We start from the raw sequence: 20,555 nt of genomic DNA on the forward strand, positions 1-20,555 counted from the left end.
AGAATCAACTAAATGCAGTTTTATTGTGCATATCTGGGAACACAGTTCAGTGTTTGCACTACTGAGAGGAATAAACTACACTGACCATGTTGCTGTCCACTCCCCGGATCCAGGGCTGTAGCTGGAGGGTTTAATCATCTTAAGAAGAGTTTATATTGAATCAATAAACACATGAAAAAACTACTAACTTCCTTTGGCCAATGTCATTTAAATCCCACACCCTGAGTTTGTAAGTGTGGCAGTGGTGGCCTAAAAGCTGAAAATGCAGCCCTTGCCCCTCCCTCATTACCACCACTGAGGTGCCATTAAGCAAGGCCTTAGTAAAACTTCCCAGAATCAATAAAGATGACAACAACAACAACAACAATGACAATAAAACACCACACAATGGACTGATAATACTGATAAAAAGTGAGCAAGTGTGTGATTTGTGTGTGATTTGTGCCACTATGTTCTTGAGAACTGACCTAAACTGACCCCCAAAGGTAAGAAAAAAAAAAAGCCAAGAGACCATTGCTTTAAATATAAACCATTTGGTGCAGAAAAACTTTACAAATCTGTGCCAAATGTTTCAATGTGAGTATCCTCACTGCTATTTGAAACCATCGCTTGTACAAACTTCTGTTGCAGGCAAATTGTTCAAACCCACAGCAGTTTATTTGAAACTCTAGTGGAGTAGTCAAAAGTTTCCAAAGTGTGGGAATGTGTCCAAAATGATGTACAAGACGAACATTTCCATTTGATGTAATGTTGCAGCACCTTTGATTTGAATATTTCACTCAGTGTAAACACATACTATAGCTGCGATGAAGTGCGGGAGCAAGCAATATACTGTATACTGTCATACTTTCTTTTTTTCAAATTAAAAAAAACCTTAAAGGTACATTTAAGGGCCATATCAAGAATTTAAGGGATAAAGTTGAAAAATATTACTGAGTGTTGGTCCATTTCAAATCAATTGATCCCACATAGTTACTCCATTTAACCCACATGGACGTGTTGCTTGGGAGGGAGAAGTTGCCTCCAAGTGTATCAGAGTAAATTATAAAGGGACAGCTCTTCATTCATGTCATGAGGATGTGTGTGTTAATAGAGTAGATGGCTCACTGTGTTTGCGTCTTAATCTTATTTTAAGGAAGTGACACTGGAAATCCCAACCCTTGCCCATGATTGCATAAAGACTTGTTTCTTCCATTTAGAAGTTTTACAAAATACACATTTTACAGTTGAATTTCCAAAATGACCATAAAGTTGAATCAATACCTCTCTAAAACAAACACTGGACATCGGGACCTTCAGGATGTTTCATGGTGTTGTTGATTAGATTGTGTTAGTTTTTGGTCCTATTAATTCAAAGGAACTGAGTGTGAGTCTGTGCTACCATTTGCAGTGGAAATTTGCACACAGGAATTTCTAAGCCACATAACTCCCACTGTGACAGCATGTTGCTTAGATCCCAGGAGTCAATATACTGTAAACATCCATCAGGCTGTACAGCACAAGACTAATAACTTAAAGCAAAGCAAACACAGCAGATAGCAGGTGTTCATCGCTGCCTTTGTCTCTGCCACCTCCATGATTTCAATGGTGCTGTTTGAAAGTGTAAGACCATTCATTTTAGCAAAGTGTGTGTTTTGGTGCATGATACCACAACACTGTACCCCATATTGTTCAGACTCTCATCACCTGAGCAGACATCCTGTGCTCTAGGTTGGTCTCCATGGGAACAACACGTCAGTTATGTCAATGCACAAAGATCCAGTGGTAAACACTTTGTATCTCTTTGGCCATGTGGAGGATATGAGTGTGTGTGATCAAACAGTGAAGCTACAACACCACTCTGTCAATTTGGCTAATCTGTTTGAGTGTTGCCTCCGTACAAATATGAGTGAGCTCAGGAGTGGCTTATTTACAGAGGATAAATAAAGAAGAAGAAAAAGATTTCCCAAGGTTACTAAGTGAGAGACAATAGGGGATATAATTGTGTTAATATTTCTGAACATACAAAGTGGCTTAATTACTAAGGATACTACCACACTGATCAAAGGTCTCTAAGAAGCAAGCTTATTGAGACTTACCAGGTATGACAAGTGTGACTTCACTTCTTCTCTTGCTCACTGTATTCCAGAGACAATCATCCTGTGTGTGAATGCATGTTATGTCTCTACTAAGATACTGCCCACTACAAGTATCTCAGTGTTGTCTTTCTATTGTTTCTGGACACCCAGTAATTAATATCATTAATATATTTTACCAGCTTGTTTATAAGATTGAGATCATCAGGGGAGAAAAATACACAGCTGTGGGTCACCCATGTATAAATTATATGACATATTACTCTATGTTTCTTTATAATGTTGCCAACAGAGGTGTTGTAATGTAACCAAGTGCATTTCCTCAGGTATTGTACTTAAATACAGTTTTGGTGTACTTGTACTTCATTTATCTGACACCTGTGGTTGGTCTTTCTGTTTACATTGTTGTCATGACTGCATACATACATACTAGAGAAAATAATAAATGAAAGTTAATGGAGTGTCCAAAATGAAAAGGGTTCATCCTCCGAGGAGCAAGAATGTGCTCATGCAGTCTGCCCATTGGATATTGCTGTTGGTCTGAGGATCTTAAAGGGTGGGATTGCACTTTTTCAAGTGTGTCTTAAAACAACAGTCAGGATCCCAAATGAACACTGAAACATGTTTTTCTTTCTGTAATCATCCCTCATGTTCATACTCACCATTAGAATCCCTTCATAATGCACTTACAGTGTAGGTGATGGAGGACAATGTAAGTGACATACAGTCCTCCCTCTGTGCAAAAATGTATTTTAAAGTTTATCTGAAGCTAATATGAAGCTTCAGCGTCCAAATGAGTCAAATCAAGTAGATATCTTCAACATTACAGTCTTTTTAGTGGCAAAGTTCTTCTTTTTGTTACTATACTTCCACCACAGCTCAACAGGGAAACACTGTCTGAGGAAACACAAAGAGGAAGTTTGACGCTAAAAAGACTGTAAATGTGTCAGATATCCACTTGATATGACTAACTCAGACTGCTGAAGCCTCATATAAGCTTCACATCAATTTTTAAATACATTTTTGCTCTAAATGACTGTGTGGATTTTGGCCTCCATCACTTACACTGAAAGTACATTTGAAGGATCTTTTAATATCCAGTATGAACAGGAGGAATGATTACAGCGAGGAAAACCTCTTTCATTGTTCATATGGACACCTGACTGCTGTTTTAACTTATTCCACTCCCTGAGGACACTGGCCTCCTTGGTTGACGTTATTGTCTGTCAAAGGTTGTTGCGGGCGCAGTTTTAAAGTTACAGTGAAGATATGAAACAAGACAACCAAAGGCATCCATTGGTACCATGGATATACCATGTCATGCTATCTTGTTGGGATGGGGGCTAAATAACGTCCCAAAGTTAGGCTAAATTTTGGTGAGGAAAAAACGGGCATGGCCATTTTCAAAGGGGTCCCTTGACCTCTCACCTCAAGATATCAAAAAAAGGGATTATATGGGTATTCATATGATTCTTTTTGAGGAATGGTGTTCATCCCTCCAGAAGAGTTCCAGAGACTTATAGAATCAATGCCAAGGCTGAGGAATGACATTCTTTAAAAAGATATTCCCTCATTTGGTGTTGATGATGGTGGTGGAGAGCACTGTCTAACACGTCAGTCCAAAATCTCCCATAGCTGCTCAACTGGATTGAGATCTGGTGACTGTGAAGGCCATAGCATATGATTCACATCTCACACCACGTTTTTACCGGATTTTGTAACATGTAAGGTTAAGCAAAAAGCAGCGAGGATCTCGCTCTCCCTCCTCCTTGTTTGTTTCATATCCTGCAGGGATTTACCCAACCACAGCACACATGCTTAAAGTACTGAGCTAGAAAATCAATACAGTGCCAAAGTGATTCTGAATTTGGGGAACAGATATTTCATAGATTTTTTCACTTTAGTCACTTAGTGAGTTGCAAGACCATAAGTGGATTACATGGATCCTTGAGGGAGGAAGTTTATGTCTTTTGTTTCTTCTTCTTCATTGCATCCTTCTGTAAATCCTCCTACTGTAAATACAATTTCACACAGCTACACATCACAGAGTGATTTCATCCCAGAATGGGGCCAGATCATTGCTGTAGCAAAAAACTCAATTTCAAAAAAATTGCTCTGTGCTACATCTTTCCTCTAATAAATCTCAAAACTCAACTAATTTACCAAATAGCGTCATCCAAAATGATGCATATGGAGTGGTAGTAATAGTTCTGCAGAAGGGTGTGCAACCAACAGGGGAAACAATGTACTGTAGGTCAATGTAAGAATACATTTTGTAAGATAAGACTAGAGCCTGTATGGTTGTTGTATTCCTCCTTGTAGTGATTGTCTGTACTCATGATGCTACTTCAGTCAAAATCATGTAAAAGGGAGAATGTTCATGCTTACAGTTATACTGGTTTTACATATACAAATAAAAATTTAAGTTGGCTGAAGCATTCCTAACCAACATCTAGTCATCAAGTCATACTGGACCAGATGCAAAAGACTGCAGGTCTCCATCAACACAGGCTCAGATTGACAGCACACTAATGCGATTACACTTCCACTTCATTTTAATATCTGCAGCAGGTCTTCCATCCTCTGAGCCTTCAGCTTGGATGTGGTACTTTGCTTGGAGGCAGAGAGACAACAAAATATCAATAATGTTTCTATATTTGTGTTGTGATGCATAGCTATCAAACGAGTAAGAGAAAAAAAGAAATTACAAATACATTTACAAAGTTAAGCAAAAATACAAGTACCACAAAAGTCTAGTAAAAAATAAATAACATACAATTGAAATGTACAATAAAAATATGTAAAAAATATTTTAAAGAGAAAAGAACTATTTAAAATTCAGAGAATGATGGAATCTACACAATATTGCCTGCACAGATGTTGATTGCATAAATGTCATTATTTCTGGATGAATAATTACTGTATATTCTGCTACTAAACATGCATGGTTCTGAGAAAAAAAAAACAGTGATGTGTATGTCAAGGTGTGGCAGATCAGGAGATTAAACACGTCACTGCAGGACATTTCGGGGGCAGGGTGGGGCAAAGGTTGGGAGGATATATATGCAACCTCAAAGCTGGAGACTTTTGCCTGAAGACAGTTGAAGGTTACTTGTAGAAAATCCAATGGAGAAATACTTTTTTATCATCCACATAGCCTGTCTGCATTTTCAATCTGCAGAGTCGGGTATGAGAAGAGAGAACGGCTGGACCAGCATCCCTCACCCTTCTCCTCTGCCTCCAGACACTGGGAGACAGACGTCCACCCTGCCTGAGGACAGACAGGACTATTCTTTTGATGCTGGAGCAACAAAGGGAAGAGATATGGGCCCATTGCATGGAGGTTTCAGAGGGTTCCCCAGAAGAAAAAACATCAAAACAGGGCATGTGGCGCATTTTGGCCAGTTTAACTCAGACACTGTGAGTGCTGATGATCACTGATACATTTCAAATAGACACTGTTAATACAGAGTAAAGCAGCAGAGGGAGCAGTGACAATAAAGGGTCTGTTCATCCACATTACAAAAACTAGACTTGCAATCAGGTATATCAGGGTTTGTCATCATGATAGTAAACTCAACATCTTTGGCTTTTTGAGTGTTGTTCAGACAAAACAAGTAATTTGAATATGTTAACTTGGGCTTGACTGAAAAATCAATAGATTATTAAAGAAAATAACTGGCAGATCTGGCAGATACTACTGGTTTACTGGCCAACTTCATGTGTGAATTTGTGTAACTGTGTAAATGAATTAGCTTGTTGCAGTGAAATATTAAAACCCAACACTTAATGTTGCTGCACCATTCCACCATGTCTTGTGCATCACTTTATACACATTTCCCTACAATTCAATGTGACATACTTGGTATCTTTGGAAACTTTGGGATCCCAACTGGAATTTCAAATGATGTTTTTTAAGTTTGAACAAAGCTTGGCAGCAGAGTATGAATCTGCGCTCACTGACCCACTGTCCTACTTCCTGCTATAATGACAGTTATTGCTGTACATTTAAGTTAGCTGTATGTCAATCAATAACATTTATGATTAACACCAGATAATGAGCTTTCATATGAAGTTACTGTTGTTCCCATTTCTAAGACAGTATTATATGCCAATAAAACATTATCAATGTGTTTTTTCATCAGCATGGCTGTAATGGAATCCAAGCCAGGAACTGCAGCTCTCCTCTACACTGCTCTGGATGTTTAGGACTTTACACCTGCAATCTGACCCTGGGGAAGTGCCGGCTGAAGGGCCTGTCACAACAAACAGGTACATGTCTCTGTGGCCCATCAGTCACTTTACATGTATCAGATGTACTGTGGTGTGGTTGTAAATGGAATTAATCGTCTTAATTATTTAATTAATCTTTAAAATATTTGTCAGTTATGATTTTCCTTAAACTAAATTTGGAATGTTATGTAGCAAAAGTTAAAATATATTACACAAACCTGATCTGATGGAATATGGCTAAGCCAAAATCATGACTTAACCATAACCGTAATAATATTGAACATTATGATGGTATTTGATGCAATTAAAAAAATGTATATAGTGTAAGGCCATCAATTTGTATTTGCTATGATGCAAATACAAAAAAATAGGTTTTTAATACATAAAAAAGTCGTAATGCCTATAACACCATATACATTAAATACACATAGAGTATATTCAAAGGGACAAAAAGATTTTCTGAAATGGTTATGGTGAAAAGATAGTAAGTCCTATAATGAAGCCTCTAAAACCACTAACAAGGAAAGTGAAATGAGGCAGAGAAGTTCAATCAGTACTGGATTGTATTGTTCTAAAAGGTTTTTTCTGTTGTCATTACAGATAAATTCCATCAGACCCTGCAGGATTTCTAATCACCACCCTGCCCTCCAGCATTCTCCAGACATTGACTTTAATTTACAGTAGTAATGACCATCACATGTTATGTTAGCTCATATTACTGAAACAAATACAATACCGTATGAATACAATAACTCACACTCAGTTTACCTGTATATCCTGCGCATCAACAATTTCATGTGACTTTGATTTGGATAATAATTTGAGTTGGGTTACCTGCAGGACATTATGGGGCTATACAGTGTCTAATTCTGTTTTAATCATTATTTTTAATCTGTTTGTAATTTTTTGATGCAGTGTGTCTTTGACAACTTTCATTGTGTTTAATGACTGATTTTATTCCATACAATTGTCTTGTACTTAGTACTTGGGTATTTCTGTAGTTTCACTTCTGGCTTTAGTCTTTTTAATAGGAGTTATAACATCCCCTCATCTCTTCTTTTATGCACCGTGATGAACACTCGAGAACACTGTAAGACCTTTAGGTTGAGTAATTATGAGCTATTGTGGATTTTAATCTTGTAAAGTATTATGATCATATACTTATAATACCATATGGTAGTGTAATGCATTAAGAAAGCTTGTTGTGACTCTTACAGTGTATTATACATGTGTCAGAATGTGCCATGTAGGTATGATTTATGGGCTTAATATAAAGTGTTACAAAATGTGATGTATGACCTTATAAATGATGAACTCTCATGAATGTTTTTCTCTTTATTCTGTCTGACAAATAAAAGTGTGAATAAATCAATTCAGGATTGTCATGCATTTCAATTGTATTTGACTTTTTTGTCTTATGCTTCTCTGTGTGAAAACATCTTTCAGTTGTTGTCTTCACTTTATTCAGATCCATACAAATACTGGCATGGAAAGACAACAACAGTGGTTATACCATCTGTTATCTGTTATATTATTTACTCTAGATTTTTTCTAATACAAAGAGTGCCATATTTTCATTTCTTCACTACAACTACTCACAAAATTCACCCCTTTAAATTTATTATACCTGTGTTTAACATTAGCTCTTATCCTCAATTAAAACATCTCCTTTCACAGTTTTAACAGATGGTTTACGGTTATGAGGAACCAAAGAGAAATGAGGAATGAGGAAACACAGAAATGAGGAATTTACGAGAGAAAAAAGAGGAACAGAGGTTGTTTAGTGGTTGATGTATTGATCTTCAGAACACAGAGGATAAAAATCAGAGCACAGAGCACACAGCTAAGACCTGAGCTCCAGACACTCACTTTTGAAAACTTATGCCTCTGAAGCTATGTTCACTGAAAGGTAAAGTACGATTATCTTTCCATTAATGTTAATTAAAATCATAGCAATAAATGACCATGCACAGCTACCAAAGCAGTTAACTTTAACTCAGTTATTTAATTTATTTTGGTGTTTCAGCACAATTGCAGCTTTGCTGATGGGGACAATTGCTGTTATCTCCCTACTGACACCTCACTGCATGGCTGTAAAGGAAGATGATGAGGGATTTGAGCTGTGTGTCTCGTCAAGGCATAGAATGAAAGACCTTTCCCATCAAAATCTAACAGACGTTCCTTTAAATCTTCCCAATGACACGGAATATTTGGATGTTTCTCACAACTCCATCCAAAGACTGAATGTAGCTTCATTTTCAAGACTGTCTCGGCTCTGTTTCCTGAAGGCAACTCACTGTGGCCTGCAGGAAATTTCTCCCAGTGTGTTTAATCACACACCAGCACTCAAAGTTCTCAATATATCTTACAATAAGTTGACTATCATCCCTGATATTTCATTGAAAAAACTGAAAATCTTTGATTTGGCTAACAATCTCTACAAGAGCTATCGATTACCAGTGTCATTTCAGAACCTACAAAATCTAGATGTCCTTTCATTAGGAAGTACAGCTGCTCTGTCAGTCAACTATAATGACTTTGATCCCCTGATGAATGTCTCTTTGCAAAATCTGGTTTTGGGAGCAGGAATTCACTGGCAAAAGTATGATTCTGGAGCTCTTGGAAAATTTAAGTCTCTCCAGAAAATGTCCCTTTTCACATCTTTTTGTGGGTCTTTCAGTATGTTTGAGAGCATCCTTGTGGACTTGAATGTGACAGGAACACCAGCACTGAGATTCATCAGCATATTTCCCGATGACTGCAATGTGACGGATGACCCTTTTAAGAAACTGAGAGCAATGCCGTTTATACAGAATCTCACCATAGAGAACACCTGGATAAACAGCTCATTTATGGAGTTGTTTCTGAAGAATTTGTGGCTCTCCTCCGTTCATGACCTCTCATTTGTCAATATGACTTATAATGAAGATACACCAGATGGGTTTCAGTTTCGCACCATTAATCACACAATCAAACTTCGCTCAATTACTTTTGATCATGTGAATCATTATCAATACAGGTACCCCACAATTAACATGAGCTTTGAGGCCATCTCAAATCTCACCTATATAAGGTTCTCTGGGACTGGACTGAACATTTTACCTTGCAAACTCATATCTGCCTTGCCATCATTGGAGACCCTGGATCTGTCAGATAACCTTTTGACAGAATCAGGCTTCTGGTGGTATACATGTTCTTCCGTCTTTCCCAAACTGAGGCGGCTGTCTTTGAGCAAGAACCGCTTCTGGAGTCTATCTCTTATCTCAGAGAAAATACATCAGATGAAGATGTTGGAGTCTCTTGACCTCAGCTACAACTCCATCTCCTTGGATGGGGACTGCTTTTGGCCTGCTCAGCTGACTGAGCTCAGCCTGGGGAATAACAACCTGGGCAACAGTGTTTTTAAATACCTGTCTTCAAACTTTGAAAGGATTGACTTGTCAAAGACAGGAATAACAGCCATAATGACAGAGGATCTGTCTCATTTTCCCAGACTGACACACCTTCAACTCAGCTCCAACAGCATTCAGGTTATCCCTGCGCATCTCAACGCCCCGGCTCTACTCAGTCTCTATGTAGACCAGAACTCTATCACATCTCTATCCAGAGAGGTTTTGGAAGGACTTCCCAAGCTTCAGACCCTCAAGGCTGGACGCAATCCATTTGTCTGCTCATGTGACTCGCACTGGTTCCTCACTGCTTTCAATAAGTCTTTGCTCCCTGACTGGCCCTTGGATTATACATGCAGTACCCCACCGTTGTTTGCAGGTGTGTCAATGTCAGATTACAAAACCAGTGAACTGTCATGTGAGATGTGGCTCCAAGCTGCAATTGCTTTGCCTGTGATAATAGTTATATCTGCAGCCATAGGTCTGCTTTTCTATAAATACGACGGAGTTTGGTATACAAAGATGTTATGGGTGTGGATTAGGATGAAGAGGAGAGACAAGAAACGGTCCAACCTGTTGAAGAATGAATCGTTTTCTTATCATGCATTCATCTCCTACAGTCATCAGGACTCCAGCTGGGTGGACAGCCAGCTGGTACCCTCTTTGGAAGGTGCTGGGTTTTCACTCTGTGTTCATGAGCGTGACTTTGTCCCTGGTGACTGGATCATAGACAACATTATCAACTGTGTGGAGGCCAGCTACAAGACGCTGTTTGTCCTCTCCAAACATTTTGTCCAGAGCGAATGGTGCAACTATGAGCTCTTCTTTGCCCAGCACAGAGCCATCAGCGTCCAGCAGGACTCTTTAGTTTTCATCTTATTGGAGCCCATTCCAACTGACTGTCTGCCCAAGAAGTTCTTAAGACTTCGAAGTTTACTGAGGCAACAGACATACCTCGAGTGGCCGAAGGATGAACGGAAGCAGCAGGTTTTCTGGGCAAGTCTTAAATCCATGCTGCATATGGCAGACAAGTCTGTAGTTCTGAAGAACGTGGCTTTGGCAATTTCAGATACAGCAGCTCTGATTACTGATCAAGTTTAACAGTTTAAGTAATCCATGCTAAAGCAATGTTATATTCCACAAATGAAGATGACATAGCTGGTTCTGCATGATCTTACTTGATTATCTACAATTTCTGCACATCTTATATTTTGAGGAGTTATAAATACGGCGTTGTCACTTATGATTCTTTTAGAACAATTTAACTTCTGTGAATGATAAAACAGCAAGTTTTGTATCAAGCTAATACATGTTAAAAAACATCTGCTCACTGTAAACTGAATCATTCTCTAACAGCTGAAGTTCTCCAGTATAAAACTACAGTTTTTGAACAATATAAATATTCAGATTTCAGCTGTGTCAAAGTACATTTTTCTTAGTAGAGAAATATATTATCTGACTTGCTTAATGAACTTGTGTTGGTGCCCTCTGTTTAGAACCTGATTTTAATTAAAGCAAATGTCTCCATCTTCTGTTCATAATAATGCCCTACACCACACATCGGAATGTATGAATTAGAATGAAACTGTGTGGTGTACTTGGGTTTTTGTTGTTGTTGTTGTTGTTGTTTTAAAATATGAAATATATTAAAATTACAATCCATGACAAATTTACCATTTTATCTTGATGATCTACTCTAATTTTCATTTTTAAAATAAACAAATAACCTCAATACACTGTTTCATATCTATGCTCTGCTTCTTACACTGCATTATATCTGCAAGGTTTTTGCGCAGAAACACATTGCAGTCACCGCAAACATGAAAACATGTGCACAGACACATTCATATTCACTTTCAAAATATTTTTTTCAGTTTTAATGTGTTAAATTATTTCATTAATCCTCTTGTTTTATCTAAGATGTGTTGCTTTTGCTTCCCTAATTGTGTTGTGCATTTGAATAATTTCTAAGTTGTTTGTGTAATTCAGTATTCTTTGTGTGATTTAACCAAGATGATTAAAAATTATTTCATGCATTTTCTCTGGATAAGCGATGGGTACTAATTGTGGATCAGGGATTATTTCATATGATTATATGAATTAATTATATAAATATAAATGTATAGAAAATCCTGATTGTATCTGAATTTGCTATATGAATACAGTGTTTCATTGGGTAAACACTAAAGTCAAACATTTCGAAATATCAAAATCAAAAATGAAACTCGATTGTCAAGCTTCCTTGCAGACGGCTGCTAATATGATCTGTATGGAGAAGTTTATCCTTGTGTATAATATACATATATGTAAATATAATAAATTGCATTGTTGCCAGCTTCATATTAATAATATATATGCTTATGATATATGATACCACTTTTTATAAGGGACTCTTTATAAAGGGTTTGTAAGCCATATCTAATATATCTAGATGTTAATAAATCATTTATAAATACTTTATAGTTGTGTTAATCCCTTTGGCTGGTGGTCCATATAGATGTTGGTAATATATTAATACATGGGTTTCTGACTTTTAAATAAGCCATCAAGTCTGTGGTTATAAATGTTCAGAAGTAATTAATAAAGGAGCATTATAATAACCATTAGGTCTGCAGTTGTAAAGTCCCTCTCCACTCAAAAACCTGTTTTGTTTATTGTAACTTCACTTGGATGTTTGAGCTTCACTGTACAACACGATGTATGTGCAGAGTTTGTTTTCACATTCATCTGCTGAAACTGGAAAGCTTCTCTGTGCTTATTAAAAATCTGATTTGAAGGGGTGGGCCTCCAAGCATGATTTGTGACATCACAACTAGTTTGGAACCCAATTCTGGTCCAATATTCAAATTACACAAGTGTGATGTGGAAACTTAAAGCCTCCAGTGCACAAACACTGATAATGGACTTTATAGTGAAGTAGGAGACATCTCATGTCCACAGTTCAACTTTTAAAATGAAAAATATTTACTTATTCATAGATTCTGGATTAGCTATTTAATGAGGGAGATGGAGTAGATGTGATTTTAAGGATTTAACAAGATAATTGAACTTTAATTGTGGAAAAACCATATCACACACACATTATTATTTAAAGAATAGTGTTTTATATAGGAGGTGAAATGTCTGGAGGTAAAACATGTCTGGAGGTAAAGAATGCTTTATCGGATTATTTAAAATTGTTAATATTGACGTTATTTTATATACATCATCTACTATTCCTCCCTTCATATTATATTGTATTGTACTGTGTAAGCACTGGTCCATTTTGTTTACACAATTCAAAACAATATCCTTTGCAAAACAAAACAAAACACCGGTGTGCAGATGCTTCGCCGGTAGAGACTACAATACCCATCATTCCATGCATGCAACATCAAGACGATTTGCGCCGACTCACTGAGTTGTACAGTTGCCCCTGTTCTCTCCTCCTTTCAATGTAAGATGGTGGTTTGTGGTGTAAGTAGGTAGCCACTAGCCAGCATATAAACTAACTGAAAAGGCCGGCAGTCTCTACAAGACAACTGCTACTGAGTCCAACAGACGGCAGCTTTCTGTAACGGAGTTACTGTCCCAAACAGGCAGACATCCTGGAGAGGGATCCCCAATAACACATAGGCAGGGTGAGTATCCTGACCATCCCAATAAACCAACGCCATAAAATAGCTACCCATTAAACCATCATTTTCATACGTAGACATAAGTGACAAAGTTCAGCCAAAGCCTCATACAGCTGTCTAACCGCTGTCCATCTGTCAGAGGCGCTGCTCTCGGAGGAGAGCCGAGGCAGCTTCACTCACGTTGGGTTGGTGTTACAGTTATGTTCGGCTCTGCCGGCGAAGGGCAGGCCGCGTAAACTCCTCTTCCTGACAGCCTTTTGCAAGTCACACAACTTATAAACAACACACTTGTGTGAGTAGAAGTGCCGGTGTGCTTAGATAACTTTGGCGGGGTTTTTTTTATTACACCGTGAGTGTTGTATTTCATGCCAGAGCAAAGCACAGAAAAAGGCTATCTACCGTAGCCGACGTCATACAAGACAGACAGCAGCATTCCGGGCTGGCAGCCAAGCCGGTTAGCATAGCTGGTTAACTTAGCTGGTTAGCCTAGCTTAGCCCGTCAGCAGCACCGGGGGCACCCCGGTGAAGTGACACTTCACCCGGCACATGACTAACAACAAAGCTGCTGGTTCTAAACTTCAAACCAGTTGTACAATTTCACACTGTCTTATAACTGTGTGGCAATTAAGTATGTGCGTTACAGTACATATTAGCCAAGGGCTTAAGTCAGTCACTAAACACGGCTTTACTTGCACACTTTGCACTTTTAACTTACCCACAACTTGTTTGAAAAATTCGGTCGGTTTTCAGTCTCAGAGCTACTCAATACGGCGAATCGTTAGTCCTGTCCTGTTCTGTGCATATAGCCTAACTAAGAAAAGAAAGCAGACTGTGACTGGTCGCAATCAGTGATTGTTGGTAATAAATGGCTTCCAGGAAGATTGAAATTGGAATTTGTTAATTGTTGGGTTACTTTGTTCACGATGTTTCATCATACTTTATAGTTTTAATGGCGCTGATTTTAGAAATTTGGGTTCCTCTCCTTATTTTGTAATTGTCACCTCTGGGACATTCAGCATGTGTTGTCATACAACTGTATCAGTGAGAGAGTCAGGCCCTGTTGTTTTACATGCCACACTTTGCCCTGAGGTGATTAAAACCTGCGTGCTGAGGAGCAGGAGCAGGCTGTAGAGAACTGTTTTGACTTTGACAGAACTGTGTCCACCTTTAAAACCATCTGTCAGAGAGCATCTGTGCCCTGAGGCAAAGCTTCTCTGTCACATGTGAAAACAGTATGTTGTTAGGAGATGTCAGACTACCTTCTCCCTTTGAAAGATGAGTTTTGCAGATTGGAGAAGACAGTTTATAAGGGGTTGTGGAATATGCATGGTGGTATTGCTTATTCAGTGCATCCAACACTGGTCCAGATCAGGATGTCTCTAGATAAGTACCATGTTGGTTTTAAATTAGCTGTGGATATTGAGGCAAAATTTTCTATGTGTATTTAAAGCTGTGCTAATAGCCTATATGTTTTATAAACAATGGATCAAATGACAATGTGTAATGTGAAAGGTCTAGGGACGTAGTCTCCTCGTGGATTAGTTGGTTGATATGCTCTTGTCCGATCAAATTCTCATTGGTTGAATAATTGCTGTGTTACTTTCATAAGGAGAAAAGTGCTACATCAACAGCCTTCCAAGATTGATCCATTATTTCCTGCGGCGGGAGGGACAGACTAACAAATCACCTGTAAAAACAAAGGTGTATTCAAAACACCCCTCTTGTTTTCACAACTTTGATCTCACCCAACCTAATGGAGACTGCTAGGTCTAACTGTACTCAACGTTTACTGGGCGTTTACTGAACATTTACTGAATCAGTGTTTCTCCTGTATTTATAACAATGTGAACCTCTGCCGGGCCAAAAAAATATTTTTCAATGCCAAAACTAAAGCTAAATATCCATTAATTTGGAAATCAATAGTGTTTTGGAGCCTCTGTGCAGTGCTGTTCCGCTGTATTTTTTACAGGTTAGGTTCCGATATGTGAGTCAACCTCTGTGTTGTTACCTGGGAAACTATTGGGAACATTGCCCTGTTAAGGAACACAGCATTGCGTAATATGTGTGTGTAGCGGGTGGGAAAGGGCGAGCGGCAGAAAAGTGACGGTGAACTCGAGCGGAGCAGAAGAGGTTAGCAGTAAGTTGCCAGTCTGGCAGTAAATGTACAGTACAGACTACAGTGTAACAGTTAATAAATGCTGCAACTTCTCAAGACCAAGAAAAGCCACGTCTGTTATTTACCCAACTGTTGGAAAAGTGAAGGGGGTTAGCTCTAAAGTTAGCAACAATGGGTTAGCCTAACCTAAAGATGCTAAACAGAGAAATAGAGAACGGAGAAATGTGTGGCTGCTGAGTTCACCCCCCCTCACCAGCAGCAGCAGGCAGCTGTTTTCAAAAACACTCTGATAAAGCCAGGATACACTACCTGCCTGGCACCAAACATCAGACAGACACAGTTGAGAGACAGGCTGGTGAACATACTGGAGCATTTAGCAGCTAAAGAGAAAGATCTTTTTCTCAGGAGTTGGTGGAAACCAAAACCAGAGCTAATTCGTATATGAAACTGAGCCTAACGTGTCTGTACAGGAGGTGTTTTAGCTGCATTTTTTGTTGTCCGTCTCGTGCATCAGATGGAACAGCATATTTTTACTTTTCAAGTATTTCCTTCCATTTTACACATGTATAATGATTGTGTGTTTGACTCTGAGCACTGCCAAAAAGCAGGTGACCCACACTCAATACTGGGCCTGAACACATCCTATGTATTGACACCTCGGTATGGCACCGCCAGTCAATCAGCCTTGCTGCCAATTTTTCTCAGTGGCCCAGCAAAAAAATCCCCTATTGCCAAAAGCATTTTCCCCATAGATCACAATTATAAAAGAGATGTCTGTAAAACTGTTGACAGGGCATCTTGAACTTCAAACAAGGACAATTATGACTCTTTCTGTTATGAATTTTTAATCCATTAGGGTTTTATATTTCTACTTTCCCAGAGCCTAGAAAAGTAATTTTAAAGTTCATGACAACATCCCAATGCACCGAGTGGGAAAGTGTGTGTGTGTGTGTGTGTGTGTGGGGGGGGGGGGGGGGGGGTCTCATATTAAGTGGGCCATAAACCTGGAAGAACTTTTTTGGCTTGGCTTGGTGCCAGATGAGATATTTTCATCAAGTGAATGGGCACCATCTTTGGGTTTGGTATCCAGTTCCTACAGTACATCCTAATGCAGGACTGAAGCTGCTGCTCTGCTAACATGCTGCTTTTGCTAAGCAGGCTGTGTAGACACTGTAAAGTTGATGGTGTACAGTGTAGGGTATCAAACCTCAATACTTCTTGGCATCTCTGGTACTCAATGAAATTAGAAGACTTGACAGGTACAGAAAGCTGGCTCTGATTGTCAAAATTTGGCCAGTTTTAGGCATTTTTTTATTGAGGCAAAGCTCTTGTACAGCTGATTTTGTTAAGTGAACATCTGAGTAATTTTCACTTTTGTTGAATTTAAAGAAGGGTTTGTAACATATTCATATTTTTTATATTCATATTTCGAAGTTCACTGTCAAAAAATGATTGTTGGGCATGCTAGTGGTCGGGTGATTTAGACAAACCAGTCATCCTCTGCTCTGATTGGTCTGGAGACCTTTGCTGCAAGTCATCCCCCATCTACTGCATTTCCTGTCTGTATCTCTACTGTCACTGTCAAATGTAGGAAAAAAAAATCTTTCAAAATCTATAGTTTGGAGCAAACTCCATCAGCTAATAGACTGGGATGTTGCTCCAGAAAAAGCTAGTAGGTGGACACTGAGTTATGATTGCACTGTTGTTTTGGAGTTTGGTATTCTATCGCCACTAGTATTGAAACATTTCAAACAATACCACATTTTTATCAGTGTTTGTGATGTTCTCATACAGTTTTATTAATGTGGTGGTCATCTTAAAACAAGGAAGTAACTAGTCATGTGGTAACAGAAGACTACAGTTTGCTTGTTTACTGTACAGGTTTGAAGCTACGTGTGTTGCCAGTGGCTAGCTTGTGTTTGTGTATGTTTTTCCTCCTGTTCCCCTCAACCTAATCACACCTCTGTGTCTGGTAAGGCCCTCCTCTATGGAACTAGGCCGTCATATTTCTTTATGAGCATACAGACAATGCATGTTAGTTAACCATTAATGGGAGAAAGCCATAACTTCATGATGGGCCATGTCTGTGTGAGCTTTTCTACTTCCTTGTATGTGTGGTGTTTGTCCTCGTGTTGCATTTTTGTTTCTGGTGATCAGTGAGGGATTTCAGCTGATTCTCTGCCAACAGAACCTGGATGGGGAGGCTATGTTAATGTTTTCTGAGGTAACTGACACACTGTAAATAGACACATTTCAGGCTCTGCCCTATTTTCTGAAAGAAAGCTCTGCATCTTGTGAATCACCACAATGCCGAGGTTAATGTTTTCTCTCTGAACATATAGGCCCTGACTTTGTGCAGCAGTGGGCTAGGTGGGATCATTGGGCTGTGATTCTGTCCTACCTGGAGCTCTGCAGTCACAATCATATTGGGCTCTTTTAGATTTTAGATTTTCTCTTATTTTCTGTGCCATCAGTTCAGATTTGAGTGGGTATGTCTGTAGTGGTGCTTCACAGTTGCCATGGTCTCGGAGCATATGGGTCAAACTGGTTTTGAACTGCCCGTAGAAGTATTCACTCCATTTTGCGCGTAACTACAGTCATTGTGTATCGGGCTCTGAGCGCTTCCAAAACGTGGGTGACCTACACTCAATAGTGTACCTGAACGCCTCCTGTGTAGTCACTCGCCACTGCTGCTGATCTGCTAAATGTGCTGCTAATGCTACACTTTCTGTCTAGACACAGGGCAAGAGTGTTCACTCTTGATTAAAAGCTCTGTTTTCACTGTCTGACTCGTGTCACGCCTCGTCTCTGGTCTCTCCCTGACATGCTGGAGTCAGTTGGCCCCGAGTGGAGCAGCTCACTGATTGCTGGTTTATTCAAAGTTTATTAATATTGAATGTGTGTTCAAATTGCACCAAATTCGACACTGCGCTCCCTTTGTTCCCCAGACATACACCTGCGGAATACGGAGTCAATCGGATGAACGGTTCAAAAAATAGGCGAAGGACATACAGACATACAGAAAACCATAGAGACAGAGATTACTTCCTGTAGAAGATAGATGTGGAAACTCAAATGTTGATTAATGTACACTGTCCCTGGTAAATATATAAATAAACAATCTGTTTCCTCAATCCAGGACCATGCAGGAAAGTAAATGAGGAACTGTTAGTGTTCTCTATTAAAACACAAGTATTTCTGATCAGAATTAATCCTGATGTAACTGTTAATTAGCACAGTAAAGCACTATTTTCAGTCTCTTGCTCCAGTACTGTGTGCCAAACCATTCACCTTATTTCACCGAATTACAATATGAAACATAACTGGCAGATAAGATACATGGTCTGCAGCCTTTTACTTTTAAAAACTTCAATAAAAAGGCTCTCTGCTGCAGCGTTAGCTCTGAGGAAAGCCATCGTTGTTTGAGGTGAAACAGACAACGAGTTCATTTCTTCAGCTCAGAGTTGGTTTGTTTAATACTGCAGTGTGTGTTGGTCAGCCGGTTTCATTTGTTTCTGTTGGAGTTCACTGCTCCGCTCCTCTAACGTTAGTCTCTGAGTGATGGCATGGAAACTATTCACAATGTTCTTCACTTTCATCTTGCAAAGGTAATTATTTAGTCATTAAATCAAAAAATGCTTGAAGCCCCTGCCTTTTTTGAAGATGAATTACAAGATAACTCTAGTGTGTGTACACTGTCCGGGTGCTGCACTGCCCTCACAGTTGACTTCTGATTTGAAACATTAACTGAGCTGTAATTACTACTCAGGTAGGGGAAGAAAAATCACACACATATGAACTGTAGGCAGGATTCAAATCACTGAGCAGTACATGTTAATATACTATGTTGAGATAACTTGACTTCCCCTAGAGAACAAATAATGGGGCTTAAGTCAGAGATAAGGGTCTAATTTGGTTAACAACTATTAGCCCAGCTTCCTTTTTTAATGATATGAATTGAAACACAATTTATGGACTTTATTGTTAATGTCTTATTACCCGAACACCATTTTTTGGGCTCCAGATCTTCAGTAGTAACAAACAGCAAATATTCAAAGTTTTGGTCTGGCGGGGTGCTGACCATGACTTGGGAAGGACTCAGCCACACATTTCTCCATTCTAGGCTGAGATGGATTGCATAGTGCTGCAACATGTGTCTTTCAGTTTAATTAAAGGCATCCATTTTTAAGGATTCTGTTATTCTACAGTATTGTTGTTTGTATTGTTATTTGTCAATAAAAACACATTTTCCAAAAGGTTTGGCGTGTTTCATGCATGTTTGTAATCTCAAGGGCTTGGTTTAACTCCTCTCTCCTCCACTTTTTGTGACATAGGCTAATAACAGCTTGTGATCATTTTTCTTATAATGGATAAATTGCAGACCTACGTAAATGTTGATGATAAAAGGCTCTCAATGCCTGACAAAACGCTGTGAAACAGAAGCACAGAACAAACAACCAACAAATTTAAGATTTGAGATTTATATTTATAAGATTTATATTTATTTATTTTTTTTTATTGTCATTTCTCAGTACTCTCATATATTGAAATGAAATTTGTCCTCTGCATTTCACCCATCCCATACACCAGGAGCAGTGGGCAGCCACAGTGCAGTGCCCGAGGACCAACTCCGGTCCCAAAGTCCATTAACTATTGGCCTGAGACTATAACATTTTACAACCTGAACCTAACAAGAGTCAAACAAAACCCCCTTTCCACTACATGGTACTGGTTCAACTCGTTTTTACTGGTTTTCCATTAGGCAAAAGTTGTGGATAGTACCTGGTACCTGGGTATCTGGTACCTACTTTTTTGGTATCACTTCCGTCAAGGTTCCAAACAAACTGAGGTGACATAAAAACACCTCTCTACCATTGCGCTCTCTCCTCTCCCTGTCTCTCTTGATTGCTCGTCCTCCTCAACTATAAAATTACAACCATGTTTGAAAAACAAGTCGGGAAGCCGACAACAAAGCCTTTACTTTTAACATGATCAAAGAAGAGAAATGTTCCCCCCTTACATGAGTACTTTGTTTTAGGAGTGGTGCGGTAGTTGAAGCGGCTGCGCTATGTGTGTTTGACCAGTCAGCGACAGTCATCACTGCTAACCCCTCCCTACACCGAGG

General features: G+C 39.0%; 2 protein-coding genes and 1 long non-coding RNA gene across 4 annotated transcripts in view; all 3 read left to right on the forward strand.

Annotated features, from left to right (window-relative positions):
* LOC137175612 (uncharacterized) overlaps positions 1-20,555 on the forward strand; it is a 417,849-nt gene that overhangs the window by 202,803 nt on the left and 194,491 nt on the right. The gene's annotated exons all lie outside the window — the stretch shown is intronic.
* LOC137176100 (toll-like receptor 1) lies at positions 8,352-12,307 on the forward strand. The gene has a single exon (XM_067582164.1). It carries the CDS (start codon positions 8,354-8,356, stop codon positions 10,796-10,798), a length of 2,445 nt encoding a protein of 814 aa, XP_067438265.1. The 5' UTR covers positions 8,352-8,353; the 3' UTR covers positions 10,799-12,307.
* The window catches only part of cnot4b (CCR4-NOT transcription complex, subunit 4b), a 40,573-nt gene continuing 33,115 nt past the window's right edge, over positions 13,098-20,555 (forward strand). For both annotated transcript variants that reach the window (XM_067581334.1, XM_067581337.1), the window contains exon 1: positions 13,098-13,317. The gene's annotated coding sequence lies outside the window, so the exon portion shown is untranslated. The remainder of the gene's footprint in view (positions 13,318-20,555) is intronic.

The sequence above is a fragment of the Thunnus thynnus genome, chromosome 23, assembly GCF_963924715.1.
Source record: "Thunnus thynnus chromosome 23, fThuThy2.1, whole genome shotgun sequence".
Taxonomy (NCBI): Eukaryota; Metazoa; Chordata; class Actinopteri; order Scombriformes; family Scombridae; genus Thunnus; species Thunnus thynnus.